General features: G+C 36.4%; 6 protein-coding genes across 8 annotated transcripts; 2 read left to right on the top strand and 4 right to left on the bottom strand.

The window, feature by feature from the left end:
• Positions 1–47: 47 nt before the first annotated feature.
• Positions 48–2118, bottom strand: LOC141911380 (IQ motif and ankyrin repeat domain-containing protein 1-like). Its single transcript, XM_074802382.1, has 6 exons — positions 2015–2118; positions 1713–1880; positions 1518–1632; positions 1284–1418; positions 427–555; positions 48–213 (listed from the first exon to the last, which is right to left on the bottom strand). Exons 2-6 carry the CDS (start codon positions 1855–1857, stop codon positions 48–50), a joined length of 690 nt encoding a protein of 229 aa, XP_074658483.1. The 5' UTR covers positions 1858–1880; positions 2015–2118.
• Positions 2119–2620: 502 nt separating this feature from the next.
• LOC141911304 (IQ motif and ankyrin repeat domain-containing protein 1-like) lies at positions 2621–6481 on the bottom strand. The gene is made up of 14 exons (XM_074802299.1): positions 6277–6481; positions 5996–6198; positions 5729–5893; positions 5401–5530; positions 5131–5255; positions 4988–5050; positions 4709–4848; positions 4560–4614; positions 4384–4476; positions 4196–4310; positions 3957–4056; positions 3739–3873; positions 3481–3609; positions 2621–3335 (listed from the first exon to the last, which is right to left on the bottom strand). The coding sequence occupies exons 1-14, from the start codon at positions 6431–6433 to the stop codon at positions 3167–3169; spliced, it is 1779 nt and encodes a 592-aa protein (XP_074658400.1). The 5' UTR covers positions 6434–6481; the 3' UTR covers positions 2621–3166.
• Positions 6482–6619: 138 nt separating this feature from the next.
• On the top strand, positions 6620–10019 carry LOC141911315 (CAAX prenyl protease 1 homolog). The gene is made up of 10 exons (XM_074802310.1): positions 6620–6768; positions 6915–7061; positions 7370–7456; positions 7536–7652; positions 7743–7895; positions 7979–8120; positions 8203–8354; positions 8590–8733; positions 8834–8977; positions 9064–10019. The coding sequence occupies exons 1-10, from the start codon at positions 6646–6648 to the stop codon at positions 9280–9282; spliced, it is 1428 nt and encodes a 475-aa protein (XP_074658411.1). The 5' UTR covers positions 6620–6645; the 3' UTR covers positions 9283–10019.
• LOC141911369 (proteasome assembly chaperone 1-like) lies at positions 9989–11460 on the bottom strand. The gene is made up of 6 exons (XM_074802372.1): positions 11363–11460; positions 11066–11154; positions 10760–10932; positions 10415–10613; positions 10201–10337; positions 9989–10116 (listed from the first exon to the last, which is right to left on the bottom strand). The coding sequence occupies exons 1-6, from the start codon at positions 11446–11448 to the stop codon at positions 10045–10047; spliced, it is 756 nt and encodes a 251-aa protein (XP_074658473.1). The 5' UTR covers positions 11449–11460; the 3' UTR covers positions 9989–10044.
• A 289-nt stretch (positions 11461–11749) lies between these two features.
• Positions 11750–13177, bottom strand: LOC141911404 (uncharacterized). Its single transcript, XM_074802415.1, has 3 exons — positions 12979–13177; positions 12420–12858; positions 11750–12334 (listed from the first exon to the last, which is right to left on the bottom strand). Exons 2-3 carry the CDS (start codon positions 12654–12656, stop codon positions 12197–12199), a joined length of 375 nt encoding a protein of 124 aa, XP_074658516.1. The 5' UTR covers positions 12657–12858; positions 12979–13177; the 3' UTR covers positions 11750–12196.
• Positions 13178–14649: 1472 nt separating this feature from the next.
• On the top strand, positions 14650–21014 carry LOC141911321 (uncharacterized). 3 transcript variants are annotated; one of them, XM_074802322.1, is made up of 5 exons: positions 14650–15100; positions 16387–16440; positions 17601–18153; positions 18551–19078; positions 19555–21014. In XM_074802322.1, the coding sequence occupies exons 2-5, from the start codon at positions 16403–16405 to the stop codon at positions 19651–19653; spliced, it is 1218 nt and encodes a 405-aa protein (XP_074658423.1). In that variant the 5' UTR covers positions 14650–15100; positions 16387–16402; the 3' UTR covers positions 19654–21014. The 3 variants fall into 3 exon arrangements, with proteins under 3 accessions (XP_074658423.1, XP_074658433.1, XP_074658428.1); XM_074802332.1 differs by lacking the exon at positions 16387–16440; XM_074802327.1 differs by lacking the exons at positions 14650–15100; positions 16387–16440 and adding an exon at positions 17365–17409.
• The last annotated feature ends 1727 nt before the right edge of the window (positions 21015–22741 follow it).

The following is a 22741-nucleotide window of genomic DNA, read 5'->3' as shown; positions in this document are numbered from 1 at the left end:
ATAAGATAACGTACGTTGAAAAACTTCTTTTTAACAGGCTATAAATTCTATTGCATTTCAATTCGTATTGGTCCGTACATTCGATCGCATAAATGTTTCGGCGGATTCGGGTTTCGCGTCAGTAAAACGAAACTAAAATCCGTTAAGTATGGGTCGACGAATTGTACGGGGTTATACTCCGGCCCGTCCGAATCTTTGATAAACGATATATAGCTGAAAAATAGAAACAATCATTACCGATAAATGATAGATAACCCACATATACTGTTGATTCAGGCAGCAGAAAGTTTATATCGACGATCAAATAATTTATAATACTGAATTTTGGGAAATGTCATGCGGACATGCAGGACAAGGACATATTGTTTTTCTACATTCGAATGAGAATATCATATTTAAAGACGATTTTTATGTGCACTATCGCACCTTTCATTTTTCAATAAAGATTTATCAATAAGTGCACCAAGAAGTCCCTCTTGGATTTCATCAAATCGTCTTGCGCATGCGTCGTACATGTCGACACCCATCATGTCTATGACAAATATTTTACCAAACCTGAAAAAAAAACTATCGATTTAATTACGATGATTTCGATAGATAAAAAACAGAGGTGCATCAGATATAGATCGATTGGGCATATACCTCAAATTCATTATACGGTGTACAGGGATTGATTTCTCACTGATTACGGCTACTCTTCTGAAACTCAGGCCTCAGATTTTACCAGTAACGTCCAGAAATTCATGGGGCACAGAGAGACAAGTTAGTTTATAACTTTATTATAATGTATCAATACATAATCCATAATTGACATCTCTCTGTCAGTCACTGTCTGTCATTGATTGATCTTTGATGAATGTTTGGACAAGTGACATCACAGTATGGGATGAGTTCACAGTTTATACACCTGTTCTTGCATGTCTGATGACCACTCGATCAGGGAGATAGATGTAGGATTGGGATTTGGGGGAGGACTAAATTGAGTTAGCAGGTTAGACCGGAGAGTCGGTTGTATTTGGCTTTGGGTGGACGTGTATATGGGCTGGCTATAGTCGGAGCTCGAATCGAATTTCAATCCGAGATCGCCCCATGAAACCGTGGATTAACAACACAGCCGATCGGCAATATAGGAAAACTAGGAGAAAACACCTTTCCTCTTCAATTAGCCTCAGTTTCAAAATGAAGTTTTAATACATTGCTCAAATCTTAGTATTAAAGATACAAAATTAATTCTTTCTATGTTAGCAAAAAGCAATGAATGAACATTAATTACCATATATTACCTTATACTTCCGAGGAGAGCTAGTCGAATTTTGTCGGCTGTCATTTCAGAGGGCTCTAACGCATTCAGAACATTTGCGTATCGATGTCGAAGGAATGTTGCTGTGGTTCCAGATGGATCGATCACTAAGGGCCACCTAAAAACAAAAATAAAATCCATGTTTTCTGATTTAGATTAACTAGGATTTCCTAAAAAAATACGAAGTGAGCGTCAGTGATCTGATCATCGAACTCACTTTCCAGAATCCTTAATCACGTTTCCGACATCCCTCAACAGAACGGAATCTAATTGTCTGAATTTTACAGTAATTCCAGCAGCGGTAACTTCAGTGGTTTCCTTTGCGGGGGGACCTGTGCAATCATGTAGTGTAATTATTATGTATTCGGCTAATTATAAATCATAAACGATCTTTAAATCATCCTCATCTCACCTTCTTTTGATTTTGCATCAACCTTCTTCGCATCCTTGTTAACAGGGACGCTCTGCTTTGGCTTGGTGGGTCCTTTTGTTGCGCCAGCTTTTGTGGTGGCAGGTTTTGAAATTGTTGCTTTAGCAGCAGGTTTCTTCGGAGGCATTGCAATACGATTGAAGGCTTCAACTAAAAATTCATGCAATGAACCATTAATATAAATTGAGAGCGGCTAGTTTTATCGCCAGTTGATAGTAATGACTATGCAATCAGTGACACGCTACCGATATCGTTTTAGATCGCATTTCAAGTGTTCAATTTACCTTAGAACGAAATTTATGCCGGTCTCGTGTCTCCTGTCCTGTAAATAGTTATTATTGAAGAAAATGTGTCCTTCAATCCATTAATCACAACCATGCAATCTACTTGGAAACACATAAACAAATATTGCACGAACGTAAGAAACGCCACCAATGTATTCAAAGACAGTGGCCCAAGTCCAGAACTATATAGGCATACGCAATAGGTGAATTTTCAGGTGGTAAATCAGGGGTCAAAACCGTGTTATATATAGACATAAATAGACGCATTACCGATTATATTTATATAAGAAAAATAAAGTCTTCTTAGGGTAGGAGCTTCAGACATCCCGTTTTTGCGGGTCCATTCCACCATCACTTCTCTACGGGTTTTGGGGCAGACTTAAGAGCTTCATCGCGGCAATAGTTATCGCGCCTCGAATTCTATCATGTGAACACTAACCGAACTGAAATCTACATGTTAACGCCGTTATGACTAGAGAGAACGAAAAGTGTGTTGGGAGATTTAAATGTACAAAACGAGTATACAAAACTGATTTTTTAGGGCAAATAATATTTTATTTTTGATAAGAATTCGATTCAATTATGGCAATTTCATAAAAACCCTTATAACAGACAATAGCTTTTCTTAAAATAGTTGTTATCTAAAAAAAAAAATAATAGATTAATAAACCAACCTCAATAAATACAACGTTTATGGACGGCATAGTGAAAAATCTTTCGTTACTTATCTATAATACTTATCACTATGTGAAAAAGGAACAATATTTCATCAATGACAATAATAAGACACATTTTCAAATCCATATACCGTAACCCCGATGCTATTGTAAACGATTTCTCCAAAATGTAAAGCATTAAGATGCTCAGAGAGCTTTGGTCTCATATCTAGTTTTACTGTGGTTACACTCATCATCGAAAAAGTAAAATTCGTTATATTTCACACTACATTCTCGATAACTGTTTGCAGTTTTCTGACTCCAACGATTTTCATTCACTGACACGTATTTTTCAATCGTAGAAAATGAAAAGACAGATCACTTTAATCTATTCACTTGAAACACAACTGCAAATGAACTGCAGGTTCTTTCAACAAAAGTTTTCGTATTATCATCAAAATCCTTCTACCAAGTTATCATTCATTCACATATCACACTACATCGGTATCTGAACGCGTATCGGTCCATACAAGCGATCCATTAATTGTTCCGAAGGATAAGGATTTTTTGATAGAATATAGAAACGGAAATTTGATACTCTGAGATCGTTGAACTTAGTTTTCTGATATTCGGGTCCATCAGATTCTTTCACAAACGACAAATACCTAAAACATAATAAATATTGTTCATTTTCATAATACCAATGATTGCTTCAATGACCATTTCTACATCAACGGTCATAAGAATGAGTATAGTTTTTTGAGATTAAAGCCCATTTTCAAATTTCAGTTATAATTGCACAATAAGTACCTTTCATTCTGCAATATAGATTTGTCCATAACAGAATCCAGTAGTCCTTTTTGAATCTCGTCAAATCTTCTCTCACACGCTTCGTACATATCGATTTCCATCATGTCTATGATGAAGATCTTACCAAATCTGAAAACGACGTGAATAACAAGAAATCCTCAAAGTTTTCATAGCCTAGAACTGCATTAGAATTAAAGACACTGTAGCATCCAGTAACTCATAATCAAATGTTAACTTTCAGTTTGTCATGACTGGTACCTTATACTGCCCAACAGGGCAAGTCTTATTCTGTCTGGTTCCATATCATGAGGTCGCAGTGCATTCAGGTAATTTGTGTCTCTATATCGCAGAAATATTGAGGCTTGTCCAGAAGGATCAATGATCAATGGCCATCTTAAATAGAAACACGATCAACATGTGAACAAAATGCTTTAGAATAAAATAAAACATCTATTTTCATCTTTTTATTTTCTTACTTTCCGGATTCCTTAATGCGGTTTCCAACATCGCGCAGTAAAACCTCATCTAACTCTTTGATCGCTACTGGTATACCAGGCAGCTCTTGTCCAGTTAAACCTACAAAATAATATCATATTTCGTGTCAAGCTGCAGTATTTGGAGGTCAATTCATTATGGTCGCAAAATTTCAAAGGATCTTCTAACCTATCCAACTGTCAATAGATGGACTCCAGGTAAATAAATGCATAAATCATACCTTGATTTTCTCTCTCTTGGTCTCTGAGTTGAAGCTTAGCCTGAGCGAGCTTGTCACGAGCCTTTTCAAAGTCTAACTTAGCTACTTCCAGTTCAAATTCGATATCATGCACTGCCTATGATGTAAGGTATGAAACTAACTATAACATCAGAATTTGTAGTATCCAAGATCAAATCGCAATAAATTACCTGTAAAGTAACATTGGTTTTTTCATATCCTGAAGCTACAGCCATGTCGTGGCTATGGATTCTTTTTTCTAGCTCAGCGTACAACTCATTCAGCTATTTATGAAAACAATATCATATCTTTGTATTGTATATGAAATTCGGTTGTACATGAAAAATATCCAGATAATCTGTATTACCTGTAGTTGCTTGACGCTATACTCTTTCTGCACTTCTGCAAGTTGATTTTCTAACCTGACATGAGACAAATCCATGCAATCATTTCTACACACTTTTAGTAATATAACAAAAAATAAAATCCGAGTTGAGAATTTTTTTTTGCGCTCACTTATTAGTTTCCGCTTCCTTTTTCTTTCGGTCTTCTTCAAGTCGTTTTTCTTTCTGTTTTTCAATCCTATCGAGTAATGATTCAGTTTGTGAAATATCCCAGCTTTGCAGGACTTCTTGAACAGTTGCTTGAGATGCCACCTGCGTAACGCAAAGCAGATGGAACTATCTATTCATAAATTTGCATGAGGTCAACGAATTACATTTTAATGGCTCCTTTCGAATAAATCAATGAAGAAAATATAGATTCATCGTAGGTACTTAATAAAGCAATTCGAACCTGTTCAGGAGTTTGTCCATCACTTGCATAAATTCTTGGGTCAGCTCCGTGTTGCAACAGCAACTAAAATTTGAAAACATAAATAACTATGTATAGAATCATAAACTAATATTATACAACAACTGGATTATCATTATATATACCTGACAGGCATCTAAATGACCAGCAAATGCTGCTCTATACAAAGGAGTCCTCTGGAACTGTCCTTGCTTATTAATGTCAGCACCTTTTTCTATCAGAAGTTTTATAGTATCTGCATGCCCACCACCTAATAATAGATAAATTTGATAATTCATTTGGCCATGAATGATTGGTGGATGGATTAAGCTAGTGTGAGACAGAATGTGATAACGGCTCAAATTTTTGTAGTGAGCCATTGTCTTCAATTCTTAAAATGAGAAAGGTAGACTTACTAGCTGCCTCAGATATGGGTGTATTTTCATTGGCATCTTCACAATTTATCATAGATAGCTGATGTTTCACTTTAGTTACACGGCCAATGATGTCATCTTCTAAGCCCATTTTCACATCCAAATCTGCAACCTAGAGATTCTATATACATGTAGCACAATGATCGATCATGTATGGCATTTGTTGGGAGCTCAAACCACTGATCACTAATTACATATCCAACATCAGGTCTTTTCATTAAATTTTTGTAAAAATGAAGCTATGTTCTGAAAAATGAAACTATATCTTGCGTTACGAGAAAAGAATACCTTGCATCCATATCTAACCTACCTCTTTTAAAATGGCAATAATTTCTCCCGAATCTCCATCAAATGCAGCCTCAAGGAATCTTTTCTTTCTCTTCAGCTCTTCACGTTTTCTTTTTCGTTCTTCTTCCTCTTTCTGGTATAAGCGTTCAGCCTCTTCCTGTTGCTGCTTAACCATTTTCACATAAGCCTAGTAGTAATATGAACAGAAGAAAATAATCAGGATTATGATTGTTTACAAAACCTAGGAGGAGGCACTGTTAGCCTACGAAGTTTGTAGCCTAAATCCTACTTCTTTTTCGAGTTTATCCATAAGTTCTTCATAATCAGCTTTCTCTTGTCTTTTCTTTTCGAGGATCTTTTTACTTCTGAACTGTCTGTATTTGGTCTGAATTTTACTCGCCGCATCATCTTCTTTGGTCCACACCTTTTTCTTCGGCTCAGCTGGGGTTGCAGATTTTTTTGGATTGCTTCCATTTGCAGCAGGTTTCTTTGCTTTAAATGACACAGGTTTAACCTCTATGTATTAACAATTTCCTGCGGCAAAAAGCAGTCACATGAACACTATCTCACCTCCTCCAGCAATAACCTTTTTCCCAGCTGGAGTTGCTTGTTTTCCCTTCCCTGTAGCCACCCCTGTAGCGCGAGTAGTTGTTTTCACCGGTGCAGTCACTTTTGGTGCAGTCCTCGAACCAGCAGGAGCCTTTGCAACGGGTTTCTTCGGTGGCATTTTTATTTTTGTCTGGATTATTAGACGGGAGAGTATAAGTCATGGATCGCCATACTTGGAAACATGTAAACAATTATGAAGGTCGCGGATCCGGAGGCTTCCACCAATCCGGAGGCTTCCATTCGCCCGGTCCATGACTCCGCGTACAGATTTGGGTATCCACGTAACCTACACTCCTCGCGCTGAAAAACTACCGGTGCGATCATCAGATCATGGAAATCCCATATTTTCATCGAAATACCACTGAAGCATTTACTCCTGAACACATTTTATGGGGTGTTTTGATTTTCTCGTGGATTGTGTACTTATGGGAGTCATATTTGTCCAGTCGTCAGGTAGGTGTTTATCACAAGTCTGTCGAGTGTCGTTTAGATGTACCTGGTCTGGGTGGTGGCAGCACCGGCTGGAAGGACGATTTAGATACGCAATCTGTCAATAATATGTTACTTCATAAGCTTGTGATTTATATCATATTTTACAGCGTCAACTTTATCGCACTGTAAATAAAGTGCCTGCCGCGATTGAACATGTTTTGGACGCTGAAACGTTTGAAAAAGCACGCGTCTATCAACTGGACAAAAGTGTATTTGGTTTGTGGTCCGGACTGTTTTCACAAGTAGAAACAACGGTAATTTCATTCTATTTCTTTGAATTAACTGAATCATCGTCTTATCTTATCTTCAAAATGATAGCATGAAACCAAGGGTATGTTTTGTGAATGTGTACTTGATGGGTAAGGGCGGCTCCGCGAACATCCAAATCATTGCATTCATACCGGCATCCCTCTCTAGCGAAACCAGCGAACAAATTGTTATTGAGCTTTTATAATCAGCTACGTTCATGCCGATGTTTGTGAAGTTATCTACTGAAACTAAACTGTTAGATGGCACCGACAGGTTTTCATCCACTGACCTAAAGTTATCATTTCAATTGTAGTTACTTCTGCTATTTGGTGGATTGCCATTCATATGGAGAGTGGCTGGTGATATAACCGCTTACTTTGGTTATGGTAGCGAATATGAGGTAAACTAGGAATATTTCTGATGGTATTTTATTCGAATATCGTATTTAGATTTCACCTATTCGTCTTTCGTTTGATCAGGTTTTACAATCGATGGCATTCATGGTTTTGACCATGATCTACAGTACGATTATTGGTTTGCCGTGGGGATTGTACAGTACGTTCGTTATTGAGGAAAGACATGGTTTCAATAAACAGGTAGAAAAGTTCTCAAATACAAGCTCTACTAGAATCCTATCCTATTAATATCCTCGTAGATCTTTGGAAATAACTTGTTTCCGATTTCAGACTGTTGGATTTTTCTTGAAAGACACAGTGAAGAAACTGCTGGTCACATTAGTTATTGCTCTACCGATATTAGCAACACTGATAACTATTGTACGACTTGGTGGAGACTATTTCTTCGTTTATGCCTGGTTGTTTACATTCATTATAACGCTAGTAAGTGCTATAAAACAGTAGTGTTGAATGATAGACTTCAAAAGTATTTCTACACCTGCATTCTATTTTTAATTCGGTTTCAGGTTCTGATCACAGTTTATGCTGATTTTATTGCTCCGCTGTTTGACAAATTCACTCCACTACCCGAAGGTCCACTGCGAACTAAGATTGAAGAATTAGCTGCCAGTATAAATTTCCCATTAAAGAAACTCTATGTCGTAGAAGGTAAATGGAGCAACCGTATTTGAAAGTGATCAAACTCTCCGGTAGCTTCAAGTTTGAGATAACATTTTCTTCTAATTCATAGGGTCGAAACGTTCTAGCCACAGCAATGCATACTTCTATGGATTTTATAAGAACAAGAGAATTGTACTGTTTGACACACTGTTAGAAGATTATACTCCAATGAATAAAGATGGAGAGATTTCGGGTGAACCCACTGAGGATGCTGACAAACCGGTAAACTTATACGCCTTTTTCCCTGAGAAACTTACTTTGAATTTTCAGGACAATTTGAACTAAACCTTCTTCGTTATTGCTGTTCATGTGAAAACAGGTTTATACATTACTTGTAAAGGAAATTCCAAGTTTCTCTTATTCAACATTAGAATCGTCTCAAATAATAAACAGTATTTACAGTATTTGACATGTATGCTGTTGGTATCGATGTTCATAGCTATGTTGAATATTTCAGGATGAAAAACCAAAATCGGAAGACAATGAAGGAAAAAAAGAAAGAAAAATGGGATGTAGTAACAGTGAAATATTGGCTGTACTCAGTCATGAACTAGGACATTGGAAACTTAATCATAATCTGAAAAATCTCATTATCGGACAGGTATGAATGATGATGAATCCTCCAGGTCGATGATTGATACCAACCCGGTAGTTGTTTCTTCGATTTTCATTAAAAATAATGAGAGCCTTTATCTTTGTAGATTAACACATTCCTGTGCTTTGCGGTGTTTGGTTTTCTGCTGAACAAGCAGATCTTGTACACTGCATTTGGTTTTTCGAATAATCAGCCCATTCTTATAGGATTACTGATCATTTTCCAGTTCATTTTCTCACCCTACAACGAGGTAAGCTTTACCTAATGCCCAAGATGTATTAATTACTTATCAGTACTTGACTCTAGATTTTATGAATAATTTTCTATCATTTTCAGCTGCTGTCATTCTGTATGACCGTATTAAGCAGACGATTTGAATTCCAAGCAGACGCATTCGCAAAGACGCTGAGACATGCAGCCGAATTACGTTCTGCATTAATCAAACTCAACAAGGATAATCTAGGATTCCCAGTTTGCGACAAACTGTTCTCTGCCTGGAACTATTCCCACCCACCTCTCCTTGAAAGGTTGAAAGCGTTGGAAAAAGAAGACTGATCTGATATTGATAGAAAGCGAAAATTTCCAATCTATCAATTACGTCATGTGGTACATTTCAAAATTTCTTCAATAAGTGTATGCTGTACTGTTTTGGTATTACTAAAATACTTAATATCTCGACCGAGTTCTTGGATTTTGGCTCAGGATCTCCGTAAATATGCGTAAATCTTCTAAATACTTAAATTGCTTAATGTATTGTCTGCATTATGGTAGTCCTAGAGGTTTGGTGTAATCAAAAAAGATCAAATTGTTCATCATTATTTATTATCAGTGTGGTTGCAAGAACCATTGTGGTAGTGACGTATTTCTTCTGTCTTCTATATTGGAATTAGTTTTAACGAAGGTGTCCTAAACCTGGAATTTACTACCACGCATAGTTTTAGTAGCTACTGTTAAGAGGAAAGGAACCTATGTTTTGGATGTAGAAACCACCGTAGATTAAGTTATCATTACGTGTTTATTGTCCTTTTGTTCAATGCATTATTTTTAATTAACTTTTTATGAAATATATGAAGGCAATAAATTTTTTGATGTTCAAAACAAATCTGAAGTGATATTAGCCTCAGTAGTTACATCAGTTGTGTCAGTGTAGAGTTTTTAACGTTCCCTGAACTGCTTTTGGAGACCGTAATTGGAATATTTAATAGCGATCGATGGCAAAATGACGGAAATAATAAGACCAATTTTATACTTTACAAAATAATGTATTTTCATTAAATGTATGTGACACATAAAAACTGATGAGATCTATCTATAAAATCATAAATACAGTAGGTTTTCGGAACTTTCTTTTTCTAAAAGACCTTTCAATCGGTTATTATCACCTCCAAACTGCAAAATAAGTAATATTGAAATAACGCTATGCATGAGGTCTGAAATTGTTCATTCAATATGTATTAAGTTAAATGTTTTTACCTGCTGGAGTTGTTTAAAAGGGTTTCCCTTCAGAATGAAATTGAAAGCATTGACTTGAATCGAATCAAGATGGATTGTGTCGGTAAATGCCTGATAAAGAGTGCATCTTAATCCATAAATTTGACAATAGCTGATAACTGAAAAAATATATAAAATATCATTTCAATTCATACGGTTTTCCAAATAATCATTTCATCGGTAATCTAACACTTACTTTGCGCAGCCACACCACTGACAGTGTTCGGTTGATCCAGATATTGACAGAGGGCATCGTTTTTGCAGTGACTAGTTTTCAAGGCTCGAACCAGTGGTAATTTAACATCATTGATCGCTTTATTGCATTTATATTCGGCAGCCATAGCGCCGTTCAGAACGGTCACATTTACATCTACTTCCTTGAATTGTTGCATCAGCTATTCAACCGATAGAAGTAATAGTTAATTCAAATAATCTCCTTCACAATTTTAAGGACAAGATCAGGATAACTCATGATTTGTAAGCAAGACATTTTTGTTAAGAAATGGAATGAATTTCTATAAATCCATATTAATAGTCTCACCTGTTCAGTCCAAGTAAATGCTTGTTCATGTTGTAACCGCTGATTGCACATGCATAACAGTACATTCGGATGTTCACGAAGTTGATGGATGAAACAGTCTTTTTGAGATTCAAGCGATATTTTGCCAATTTCACTTGTATTATCGTTTGACATAAAATTTGTTCCAACAAAAACTGAAAACAATTTCACATACCGGTATACTTTATGTGGTTGAATATTGGTACATAGTCCCAACAATGTAAGACACTTTTTAGTTTTACTTTTATCTTAAACTTGTCTTATACCAATAGTTTTAAGTTAAAATACCTGAAGCGGCAGGTCCAATTGCTATTACAAAATCTGTGGTCTTTTCTGGTATTAATGTAGTCTGCCAACAAATCTCTGGTTCAGGAATCCTGTAAATTAAAAATAAGAAACGGCATATAAGATATATCGAAAGTTCAAGAATTAATCTATGAGCTGCTGCCGCCTGGCGTAGTTTAAGCGAACTAAAAGCGAATGAAAATTTTTCACGTCAATGATTTGCTTGCGTGGGGGACACAGCAAATAAATTCAAATGATTGTTTGCGTAGAAATGTTAATCTAAACATTTAACGTACTTACTTTATGATTTCGGAGCTGTCGTCATCATCATCTTCGTCTACGGCTCGCGAAATGACGGGAATGATATCACCGTAGGAGGCAGCCATTTTATTTTTCGGTTAACCCTTTCTTTCTGTTGCGTGATTCTCGCTCGCTTGCCAGGGTTGGTCGCTTACTGGTTTTTGATCAAAGAATGTAGAAATGACAGATGGACTCCATTCTTTACGGTTGATTTCGTTTTTCGTAATTTTTTTTCTAAATTGTGGAGGATCGAACCTTTTCTGAGTCTCGCTTCTCTACTGTGCAGGACACAGTGTAGAATTAAATTAAAACAACGGCAACTTATTTGTTTCGAATCATATTTTATTACCAAACGTTCAGATACAATAAAATACAAATAATGATACCACACCACGTTAAAACATACCATAAACCTAATACCGGTAATCAAATGTACTTTATACTCAAATACACTAAAGATTTGGTAAAATGAACGAACAATATCCGATGATTGCTCTAAGGTGAAGAAGTATAGGCCCCTAGTACTGAATTGTAAAATAGGGTGACTTACAATGACTCACTTAAGCTTTATTGACTAGTGATATATTATCTATGCTCTAATAGGTACCCTATAGGCCTACTTAAACAAAAACAATGAAAAAAATAAATTAAATAAATAAGATAATTAATTCACTAATGATGGATACACAAATAATTTAGTAATTTAAAATGTAGATTTTCATTAAAAAATGAACATTAACAATAAAATATCAGACTAGATATGGAGTTGTTGTAAATCATCAATATACTTGTTTGAAAACCTCAGGGTTAAATGATCATAGATCAAAAGAACATTTATTGTTGCTGGTAAGCCTCAACAATCTCACCCCAATCTACAGCAGTTAGTCCTGATATGTCTTCACCATATAAAATCCCATCATCAATCAGTTTTTCTTTTTTCTTTCGTCGTTTATAGTTGTCTTTCACAATATCCTGTAAAAATTAGAATAATAATTGTACGCATTTCGATGTGAAGAGGCAAGTCATACTATTGTTACTTAGTGAGGATCAAGCTTACCATACAACTTCGTTTGGCATCTTTCAACTCACACTCCGTTAAACCACATTTATTGATACAATGTCCAGACCAGATTGATTTATCATAATCTTTGATGATAATATTATACCACAATTTGTTAACTTGAGCACAGTTTCCGAGACTAATAGGATCCAAAAACGAAAACAAGTGTAACAGAATATCAGACTTTTCAAGCGCTACCGGTACAGGTACAGGATTTTTTAGCCTATCCATCATTTATTATGGAGCGAGGTGACTCGAAGAATTGTAACCAGTCAATCTAGCCAGTGTAAGATGAGGAAAGCTATATCGCAGTACTTCCGCAATACTACCAGCTGAATACTACTGCAGTGGGATATCTCAACAATCACAACAGTTTTAGAGGCAGGGCACCAACATCGCAGAAAAAATCACAAAATCGATCGATCCATCGCTCGCCCTAAATAACAAGAAACATAATTACAGCTCATTTCACCAATCATATCGATCGGCGACTTTTCGCGCAAACAACATGACAACAAAAGCTCAATAAGTTTCAGATTGCTCCCACCAAACTTACTGTTGTTGTTGCCAGTCCAAGTCCACAGTGTATCATGTAAGCTATACTATCGGTTTTAAGTGTCTCAAGTCTTGAAACAAATTGATCCCGGCCTTTGGCTTTACTTTAGTAGAGCTACGAAGGCGATGCATTTAATTGACAATTCACATTGCATGTCATGTCATGCCATAGCATGTCGACCATGAATGAATGCTTTATGTAGGGAAAACCCAACTGAACCAATACGGTACGAGGCGCCACACTCACATGCCAGCCCGAAAAGATACACTCGCTTGCCAGCACAATAACAAATGATAGGAATGCTCCATATCCTAAATCCGGATCAACCCCACGCACCGGTGCGCTGTCCCTAGAACGATGACCTGGCACTATTTTTTAGTTCAACTCTGCAGGAGTCGGTAATGGCCGGCGCTTGATTTACACTTTTGGCGAACCGTCTCGGTCTGCTTTTCTGTCGGGCGCACCAGCCTGACGCGGCGTCCGTGTATCATAGGTATCCGGAGCCCCTTAGTCAATTCATCAGGCCGGGGACTGCCGACACACGTTCGGATGCAGGGATGGATCCAGGACTTAAGGCGGCACTGAAGAGACGACCGGCGATCCAGGGACGGTGGGGGATTGGGGCCTCTCCACTCTCACGGCACTGAAACAAAGGGGGACTGATCAGCAATTTCTGAAATCTTAAATGTAGTTATAGAACCTGATTTTTTAAACAACTACAATAGAGAAAAACACTAGTCTGTTTAAAAAGACTAATATATTTCAAGACACAATGCGCTAAAAAGGGTCCAGAATGTTTTCCAGACAACTTTTAGGGCAGCACGCCGTGCCCCGGTCCCTCAATCCGCCGGCACTGGTTGAGTGACAGAGTGTCGGTCTCAGACTCATGCTCTCGGGTATTTCGCACACTATACATTGTCATCAGGTATACAGCAAAACAGAACAATACAAAATAGCGTAATTACTAGGAAATAATGTAGGTGTGGATAGGTTTGGCCTCATTACCTATTGGACTGCAATTCAACACGACTGTCAATTAATGCACTCTATTACAAACACAATCATCCCCTTTTTGGGTTTCAATTATCGGCTCAAAATGCGTGCAAAATTGCCTAATCCCCAAGATAGTTCATTATAGCAGTGAAAAAATTACAACCAGATGAACCTTTCCCAGACGTGAGAATACCCGATACAACAAATGTGTCCCATTATGTATTTGCATCTGGAACAAATCTAATACGCAACGTCTGTGAAGAATAGCTGCCCGTGAGCTCGGTTTTTAGTTGAATCTTAATTTACGTTTGGTTTTGCATTATTCTATTCCATATAGCTTATCCTTGCACATAAGTACAAGGATTAGGTATTGGGAGTGAAATAACTTTTAACTATACTTACGTATAATTACAGATAATCGAAAGAGTGGCGCATTGTTCTGTTGTAACCTTTCAAAATATAGGAAATCACGGGAAATGCCTCCCTTATTAACATCATATAAACACGAATATATTGTTTCTGTGAGTTCCAACAGCGTTTTGTTGCAACAGCTGATATAAACAGCTTGTATTGCATTATCCCAACGAGTATATTTTGTGATCTAAACTCGCAGATCTAAACTGTATATATAGTATATACGTATATGGAATCTATATAAGGATAGATGGAATGCTGATCTATAATTTTTTGTATCCGAACAAGACTTCATGGATAAATATTATATTAACCTATGTATAGATCATCAGGGTTTTGATCATGAATATGGACACACTATGACAGTGACGTGTGACCTAATTAAGTGGTTCTATCAAAGAATCTTCATCCGTTAATTCAGCACAGTATGTCACGAAACTATTTGTGGGGAAATGAACTTCGCAAGAAAGTAGGGATGTAATTGTTGTATCCTAGTTAATAATTTGACTACTGCGTTGTGACATTCAATTAGAAAAGGTCACGAGCCATTACGATCGCTTGTTCATTTCCCTTGTCTTTCCGCTTCTGTGTATACATGTTACAGGGTAATTTACAACGCGCTTTGAATATGGATGGATGGATGGATAAATCATGATGTATGATAATTTGTAAAGATTTCCCGGACATACGCACTCGAAAAGTTTCCCGCTTCAAGGTGAGTAACAAAAATAGAATAAAACTTTTGGGGAAATGCTGCACGATTTGACTGCTTTAATACAGGTCGTCGCGCCAAATTGTTACGTAGGTCATCTACGCCCATCAGAATCCTATTTGATAAAAGCAAAATTACAGCGCTCTACTTTGGATATTCATGTAAATACAAATTGGAATATCACAATTCATTCTTTTTTGTTGAGAACGCTAAAAGTTCGCAACGCGCAACCTCCGAGCTGTTGCAAGCTCACTGGTCAAACTCCGAATATAACCTCATACAAATTCAAAATTATAGGTAATGCGCTCAGCCACGTGTTGCCACGAAACACGCGTACGGAGAGAGAAGAAATCATTTATATCCAAATGAATTTGACAAGAGGACGGAAAGCCCCTTGAAAATACTACAGATATTACCACAGCTCTTTTCTTTGCGCATTTTTCGGCTCGTGTGCGTTGGACTGATTCCACGCTAAATGCATACCGGAACTTCGGAGAAACGGGTAGAAGACAATGAGGATTAATTAATTTATGTCGAGAGGAAACATTTTGAATAACTAAGAAAAATAAAAGTAAATTATATGAATCAAAAGTTGGTTTGTAGATGGCGGAAAACCTAAAATAATCTGACCTAACTTCAAAAACCGAAAGCCCTTACCGCTCGACTAAACGCCCAAATGATTTACCACTTTTACCCATAACGACCTGATCGTGGCCACACTGGGCCATGGAGTGAATTGTGGTATCATTCTATCGCGTACGAACTTATCGCAGTACAATTTGCGCTCGTATGCGGTGGGCCTTAATTAAGGTTGGGTGTAATGAACTCGTAATGTTCAGATGATTACGCTCTGGCGTTAGGAATTTTAGTTGTAACATCAACAACTCAAAGGTTACGCCTTTATATAATTGCAATAGATCCGCGTGTCCTGCCTGAAGCCACTGTGGCTAAATGTGATTTTGAAATGTGTGATCATGAAAGTAAAACGAGCCTTATTCGATGCGCGTGAACAAAACGCTAATGCCCGATGTATAATCTCGATACGTGTAAGACAAGCTCTGTGTCCGAAACTTGCATTCACATATTATATGAATAATGACATTAGTTTGCACCGATGTTTGTATTTGACCTTTAATCAACGATGGGTGATGTTGATGCTATACGCATTAAATGCATAGCGTTTGGGAAGTTAGTAATTCCGAATAACAAAATAAGAACTAAAAACGTTGACTCAATATACAATCAAACAATGGTGGCCAAAAGATTTGAATAAGTTTTTAAAAATTCAGTTACTTATAGGAGAAAATGGAGAGAACGCCGCTGAATACTCCTTGTACATCTGGGCAAGTATTCCCAACATCATACTGAGATGTTGGTAGATCCGCTTGTGGGGCTGTACTCGAAGTTGTAATAATATAAATTTGGAACTAAAAAATTGTGAATCGATGAATCCTACTTTAAAAATACGGTATTGGTGGCAGGTTGGGTTATTCAAAGGACAGTGTACAGTCCATGCATGAACCAAGACAGTATCTAACCCAAATACTCAACATATCGTAAATAGTTTAATTAGAAAATGTAGCCAAATACGTACTCCCCACTAATACATATATATATATATATATATATATAGATGCGATTACCAGTTCTTTCCAAGCCTGCAAGCAGTCGTTATATTAACATGATAAGAACACTCAAATCCGTTTTATCATAAGTATTTCAATCAAATTATCATCTATGAAATATTTTTCGAGCATTTCTAATTTGTTTGAATACACGGAATAACGGCTTTGAAGACGCTTCCGTATTTTTGGTAATTTATGAATAATTTAGATTTTAAGCGAAATACATAGAAGGACATGGATACAATTGTAAATAAAAAGTTGAAAGATGTTCCGCTTAATTTCTCTTGATGACCCAACTGTTTATCCAAAACTGAAATGTCACCATATATGCCAATGTTTCAAAAATGTAGGCTATATATATCAAATTCAAAATTGATATTCAACATGATCTATTTGATTGAAATCATTTCCTTTGAAAGGAAGGAACTTCTCAAAGCACTGTAGATCATTGAAATTTTCTAAATGCCTTTTTGACGTCTCGACGACATTTTGTGCGTGACGCGCAATTTAGTTTTGGTCTATTCAACGCAGTGGGAAGTACGTATTTCTGCGTATTATATACGTTTAGAAACCTCCTGCAAATAGCCATTTGATCAGACGTCTGACGATATTATGGACTTTTAATGCTGTGCGAAATCTCAGACGAGAATGTAGTTTTTTGGTTGTGGATATTCCGTTATTTCTTTGGTATCTATTGTAGTCTATTTGAGTTGAGTTTGTATGCTTACATTGTATATAAACCGGTGCCGGGTTGAAAACATCTTGGAATCGCGGTGATTTGTTTTCATTTGTTATAAAGCTAATAAATACTTAGCATCACCAAAGATATTCCAATTGGAAGAATTCCAAGATAATTGTTTTTCCTAAATATATTTTAGGCGAAGCGTGGTAACCATGTCCACCCGTGACGAAATGGAAGCAAAAACGGAAGCCGAAAAAGAAAAAAGTTCGGTCGCTAGCGTCATATTCTACGTTTTAGATGTGATAATAACGTTTTTCATAATCGCACCGTTAGTCGTTAGTTACTGGAGAGGCACATGGGAATTGATGGATCATTATTTACCTCGTGAAGCCCCGTTAAACTGCTTCATATCATACGGAATTGGAGTTTGTCTCGTCATGATTTTCAATCTTCTGCAGTTTAAATTAGAAAAATGTTTACATGGGCAAAATGTAATATTGTTTATCATTTGTTCCCGAGTATATCTCTACGTGCTTAGTGGAGGAATCGTGAATCATTGGCGAGGTGTTTGGACGCTGTGGGATCACTACACTGGAACTGGGGCGCTCAGCGGCATGACCTCCACAATTATAGGATTCGCAATGTTGGCGATATTTCGAGGTGCAAAGAACGCGTACGCCCCGCCATTGCTCAGCGTAATAGACCGACATGATGAATTCTTTTTAATTTCCACAAGGTTTCGAACAACGGTATGTTTACCTAGGGCAGTACATCGGATAAATGTTCAAACACGCTAACATCACGAGACCCCTAAAACACATATCAACACGACACCGTTCTGAGTAATTATGCACACGTGCTTGATCTAATCTAATTTCTATGGGAACTGAATTAATTCATATGTATGAAAAGCTTAATCGGGTATGTGCCGTAATTAAATGTCATCGAAAATTGAAACGTATATGTTTCCTTTCAGAAATATATATGCTAAATGATTTTTATATAGCTGCATAGAAATCTTGGAGAATGCGCAATTTATATGGCTTTGACAGCTCGATATAATACCAATTAGAAAGTATAAACACTCAAGATTTACATATGAAACTTGCTACCTTTATCTGTAAAAACATATATCCTTTTTTTCAGCCGAAGACACCTTATTACTGGTTCTTGGATATTCTTTTCACAACCGTCGTAATTCATGGGCTTGTTGTGTTTGTCTGGCGAGGTTCATGGGTGTTTCTCGATGCCATCTTGTATCCGGATGACAAAGCTAAAAGCTGTTGGGTATCTCTGATAATCGGATATCTGATTTCTTTTGTTTATCTGTTCTGGCAAAAGTTGGCTACGATTATCTCAAGGAAGCTGGCAGCAAAAACAATATGGGTGTCGATTTTCGAATCTGCATACTGGATAGTAGGGTTCTATGGGCCTCTTAACCTTTGGCGAGGGGTCTGGGGCCTCTTGGACGTATTTCTGTTGCCGGGAAGAGAGCCAATTAGTCAATGGATTACGCATTCTATGGGGGTGTCATTAATGTTCATATGCACATACAAAAGCATTTTAGCCGTTGGATTTGTGATGGATGGTGAAGGCGTCACACTGCCAATACGCTATATACAGGAGATAGTTAACAGACAGAATTCTCCAATTTGTACAAGATCATCAAGTACTGTAAGTAATAGCTTAATAGATTTTTTCGTTAAAAGCATGATTATAAGAAAGTAATATTTTAGTATATTCTGCATATTGTTTTCCTGGAGTCTATGCTAAGACATGAAAACTTATCAATGATACCAACGAAATTCTGTAATTCTATATATAGTGAACTGTACTTTGTAATGTTCTCTCGCCATTTGTAGTAATTAAAAAGCTTTGAAAGACCATGGTCAGCCAATCAAACACACCTTCATTTGGTAACTTGTAATTCCATCATCGATGCACGCGAATTATAAACTTTCTGCACTTACATAATCCATAAGTGGTATTCATAAGAATGACTTGTGCGCCGAAGGGGAACTTCCAATTTCTTTATTCTTTGGCTGATTCTTCTCTGAAAGTCCCAAGACGTATTTCGATTTTTAAATGTGCTGTATTAGATACCGTATATTTATCTAGATGTATTTATTATATTCCTTTTCCATTTTAAGGGCGAAAATGAACAGAAAACCACGGACATCGAATCTCTCAAGAAAAACGGGTCTTTAGTCGAGATGGATAGCGTGCAATCCACTTTTGAGAAAGTGTGAAAGTCTTATAAAGAACAAACACTTTATACAATACATGTAATATGTTTCGTCTCTGGCGCTGTTATGTTTCATTTTATGTTGTAAGATTACCGTTTTTTATTAGTTAATATTAGTTATATTGTTGTATGTCTTAGATTTTTGTAATCATATTTATATTTCTTTAATAATTCCTACCATAAAAACCGAGCTTCAAACACAATCAAAATGATGATGAAAACAGGAGGAAATTATCGTATTCGTTCTTAATGAATGCAATACTGATATGTAATGACTGTTTGATTGAGAATTGAGAAATCTTGTCTTTTTCAAATGAGGAATATGATTTAATTGTACATCTCGCATGCATGTGAACACCTTTAATCGATTGTAGGAAAAACGGCCACGAAAAAAAAATGGGCAAGGAAAATTTATGAGAATTGGAGATGAATTTATCTAGTGGCAATGTTGATATCGAATTGATCTTTATATCTAATGACATTTTTTAAATTTTTCAAGAGGTATATATTGTATTGAGTCAAGTAATTGCAATACAATGCAGATCGAGCTGGATTTTTCTGTTGGACCACTGATTCAAAAGTAAATGTTTTCTGTAACACTGCGGAGGAAATCATTCATTCCATGATTACCAGCATCATAGTCAGTACATGTTTTCTTTTTGTAAATATAATTCATGTTAATTCTACATGGCAGTGACCAATGCTCTTTATTCGTTTAGCTGGTCGCACGAATTCCCACATTAAAATGACGTATTCTAATAATCTCAAGAAGTGACATGTCAAAAGATCTATGCATTTAATCTTGTTGAAATTCATAAAATGGTAGTTCATTTTTGATTGAATTCCTCTGGCCATTTTTTCCGTGGTCATTTTTTCCTTGGTCAATTTTTCTGTATTCCTTTTTTCCGTTCACCTTTTAAAACACATTCTTTATAGGGGACACACGTATATAGGCCTACGCATGTATATAATGACGTAGGCTATAATTGGGATATACATATGTAAATTCTATTATCATTCGCCATAATAAATCTCCAATGTTTGAGTGGATTTGTTTAATTCACATAAAATAATGCTATTTAAGTCACGATGTTAGTATGAGAATGTCATAAACGTCGCTGTTAGTTTCGAGAATGAAGCCACACTATTCTTTTTTTCCAAGAAAGCGTTCCAACCTTTTTGAACACACTTAAGAGTTTAATTCGTGCAATATAACGGAAGGATATCTTGACTACTTCCTTCCTTCTGCCTATTTAGCAGTACTATAGATGCTCTATAATCGTCAACGTTGATTTTCTGGAAGTGGAAATGCCTGTATTTTTCTGCATGAAGAATTAATCATTAGAACAATAAATTGTCATAATACGCATATACCTATTAAAAAATCAAATCGTCTGGCCAATTTATGCTGCAAACGATATGATTAGTGGATAATATTTAGAAATGGAAATTTTGACTAACATATACCTATAATGTTAAAAAATGAATGGCTTTAGTGCTTGAGATTTTCGTATACGTCCCTCAAAAATGATTAGTTTGTGCGCGTTCAATACTGATCGAGATACGATCTATAATTTTCCGGTTTGTGCACTTTGGTAAAACCTTCTTTCAAGTCAAAAAACAATTAGAACAATGAAAAGGGAAGAAGATTGGCTCGTTGAAAGAATTCAACAATAGTCGTATATTCAAGGAACACTGCGAAAATGATAGGTGTATCAATATTTGATACAATAAGAAAAAATAACAATACCGTCACTCATACACCATTACCCCCATTACGTCAATCAATAACTCATCAATACAATATGACATCTAGTTGAAATTATTCCAAGAACCTGTTCATACGTCTAAGAATACAACAAGAAGCCAGTTCGCTGGTTCTTCAATTTAGCGCTCCAGGAACTCGACAAACATGTATCTAATAAATAGAATCATTTATCGTAAATTTACGACAAACATTGACGATCTATTCACCTGTTTTGTATACCACTAAATACTGCGGTAGATAGATTGATAAAAACAAGAGCTAAAATATTACATGGCTTTATTATTTTTCTCTTTTATGTACGTGTCACTCAAATAAACATTTATCTAAAAATTGAATCATTTCAAGTAGATTTACTAGAAACAAGTGATATGTGTACTAGAAAAGAAAGGCCTCCACAAAGGGCCACACGAGAGGCACAGCAAGCTAGGACACAACACCGAATAGGAAAAATACCCGTAGAGGTAAAACCCTAACACTGTATTCGATGAATCATTTAAAACTAGCTCGGACGGGTGATCGATATGCAAATAAACAGGAAATATATTAATATTTAGGGGCAGAGCCATTGGAAAAAGAAACGAGAGAAGTAAGTATCATCTGCAACGAAGTCGCCATCTAGTTACTATTCTTGTTAGATCAGAGCGATGAGAATAATTTCCAGGATTAAAAACATCGCGGGCGTCGAAACATACCATTTTGTCTGAATATATCCTAAATATATATGTATAGGCACCAGATTTATCAAGGTGTGATGCAGTAGACAACATTGGACTTTACAGAATTTAAATATTGTAGATAAATCATAGAAGGTTAAATAGATTAGTTGGACATTTTACGTAGTCACACTTACTTAGAATGATTGACAGAATTTCTGTTGTTTGCAAAGTTTGTGTAAAAAGGTTGCCAAACGTGTGTCCAAAAATTTTGAAAAATCTCAAATAAATGCAGTTTTTTCAACTTCTGAAACAACTAAGAAGTAGCTCAAACATAAAATAAGAGAACAAAAAATGTGTGCGGTTAAATCATGGAAAGGAGCTGGTGTGTCAATCATGGATAATCTACTCGGAAATTGTTAGTAATAAACACAATAAATAATACGAAGGACATTTCCTTGCGGTTCTCCCGAGTCCATCGGTTTGGCATCGTCAGTGTCTATCGCTCCTCACGTATTCTCATATTTTCATCGAGACCTATTCAAAACGAAGTCTTATGAATACAATACATTTTACAATCTATCGATAACTCGGTCACCATGTTTTATACAGTATGTACTCCATTGCGATCAAAATCCAATGTAAAGAAATTACACTTCATTTTACAAGTA

This window comes from Tubulanus polymorphus, chromosome 1 (assembly GCF_964204645.1).
Source record: "Tubulanus polymorphus chromosome 1, tnTubPoly1.2, whole genome shotgun sequence".
NCBI lineage: Eukaryota > Metazoa > Nemertea > Palaeonemertea > Tubulaniformes > Tubulanidae > Tubulanus > Tubulanus polymorphus.
This window is presented reverse-complemented; position numbering and strand designations above follow the sequence as displayed.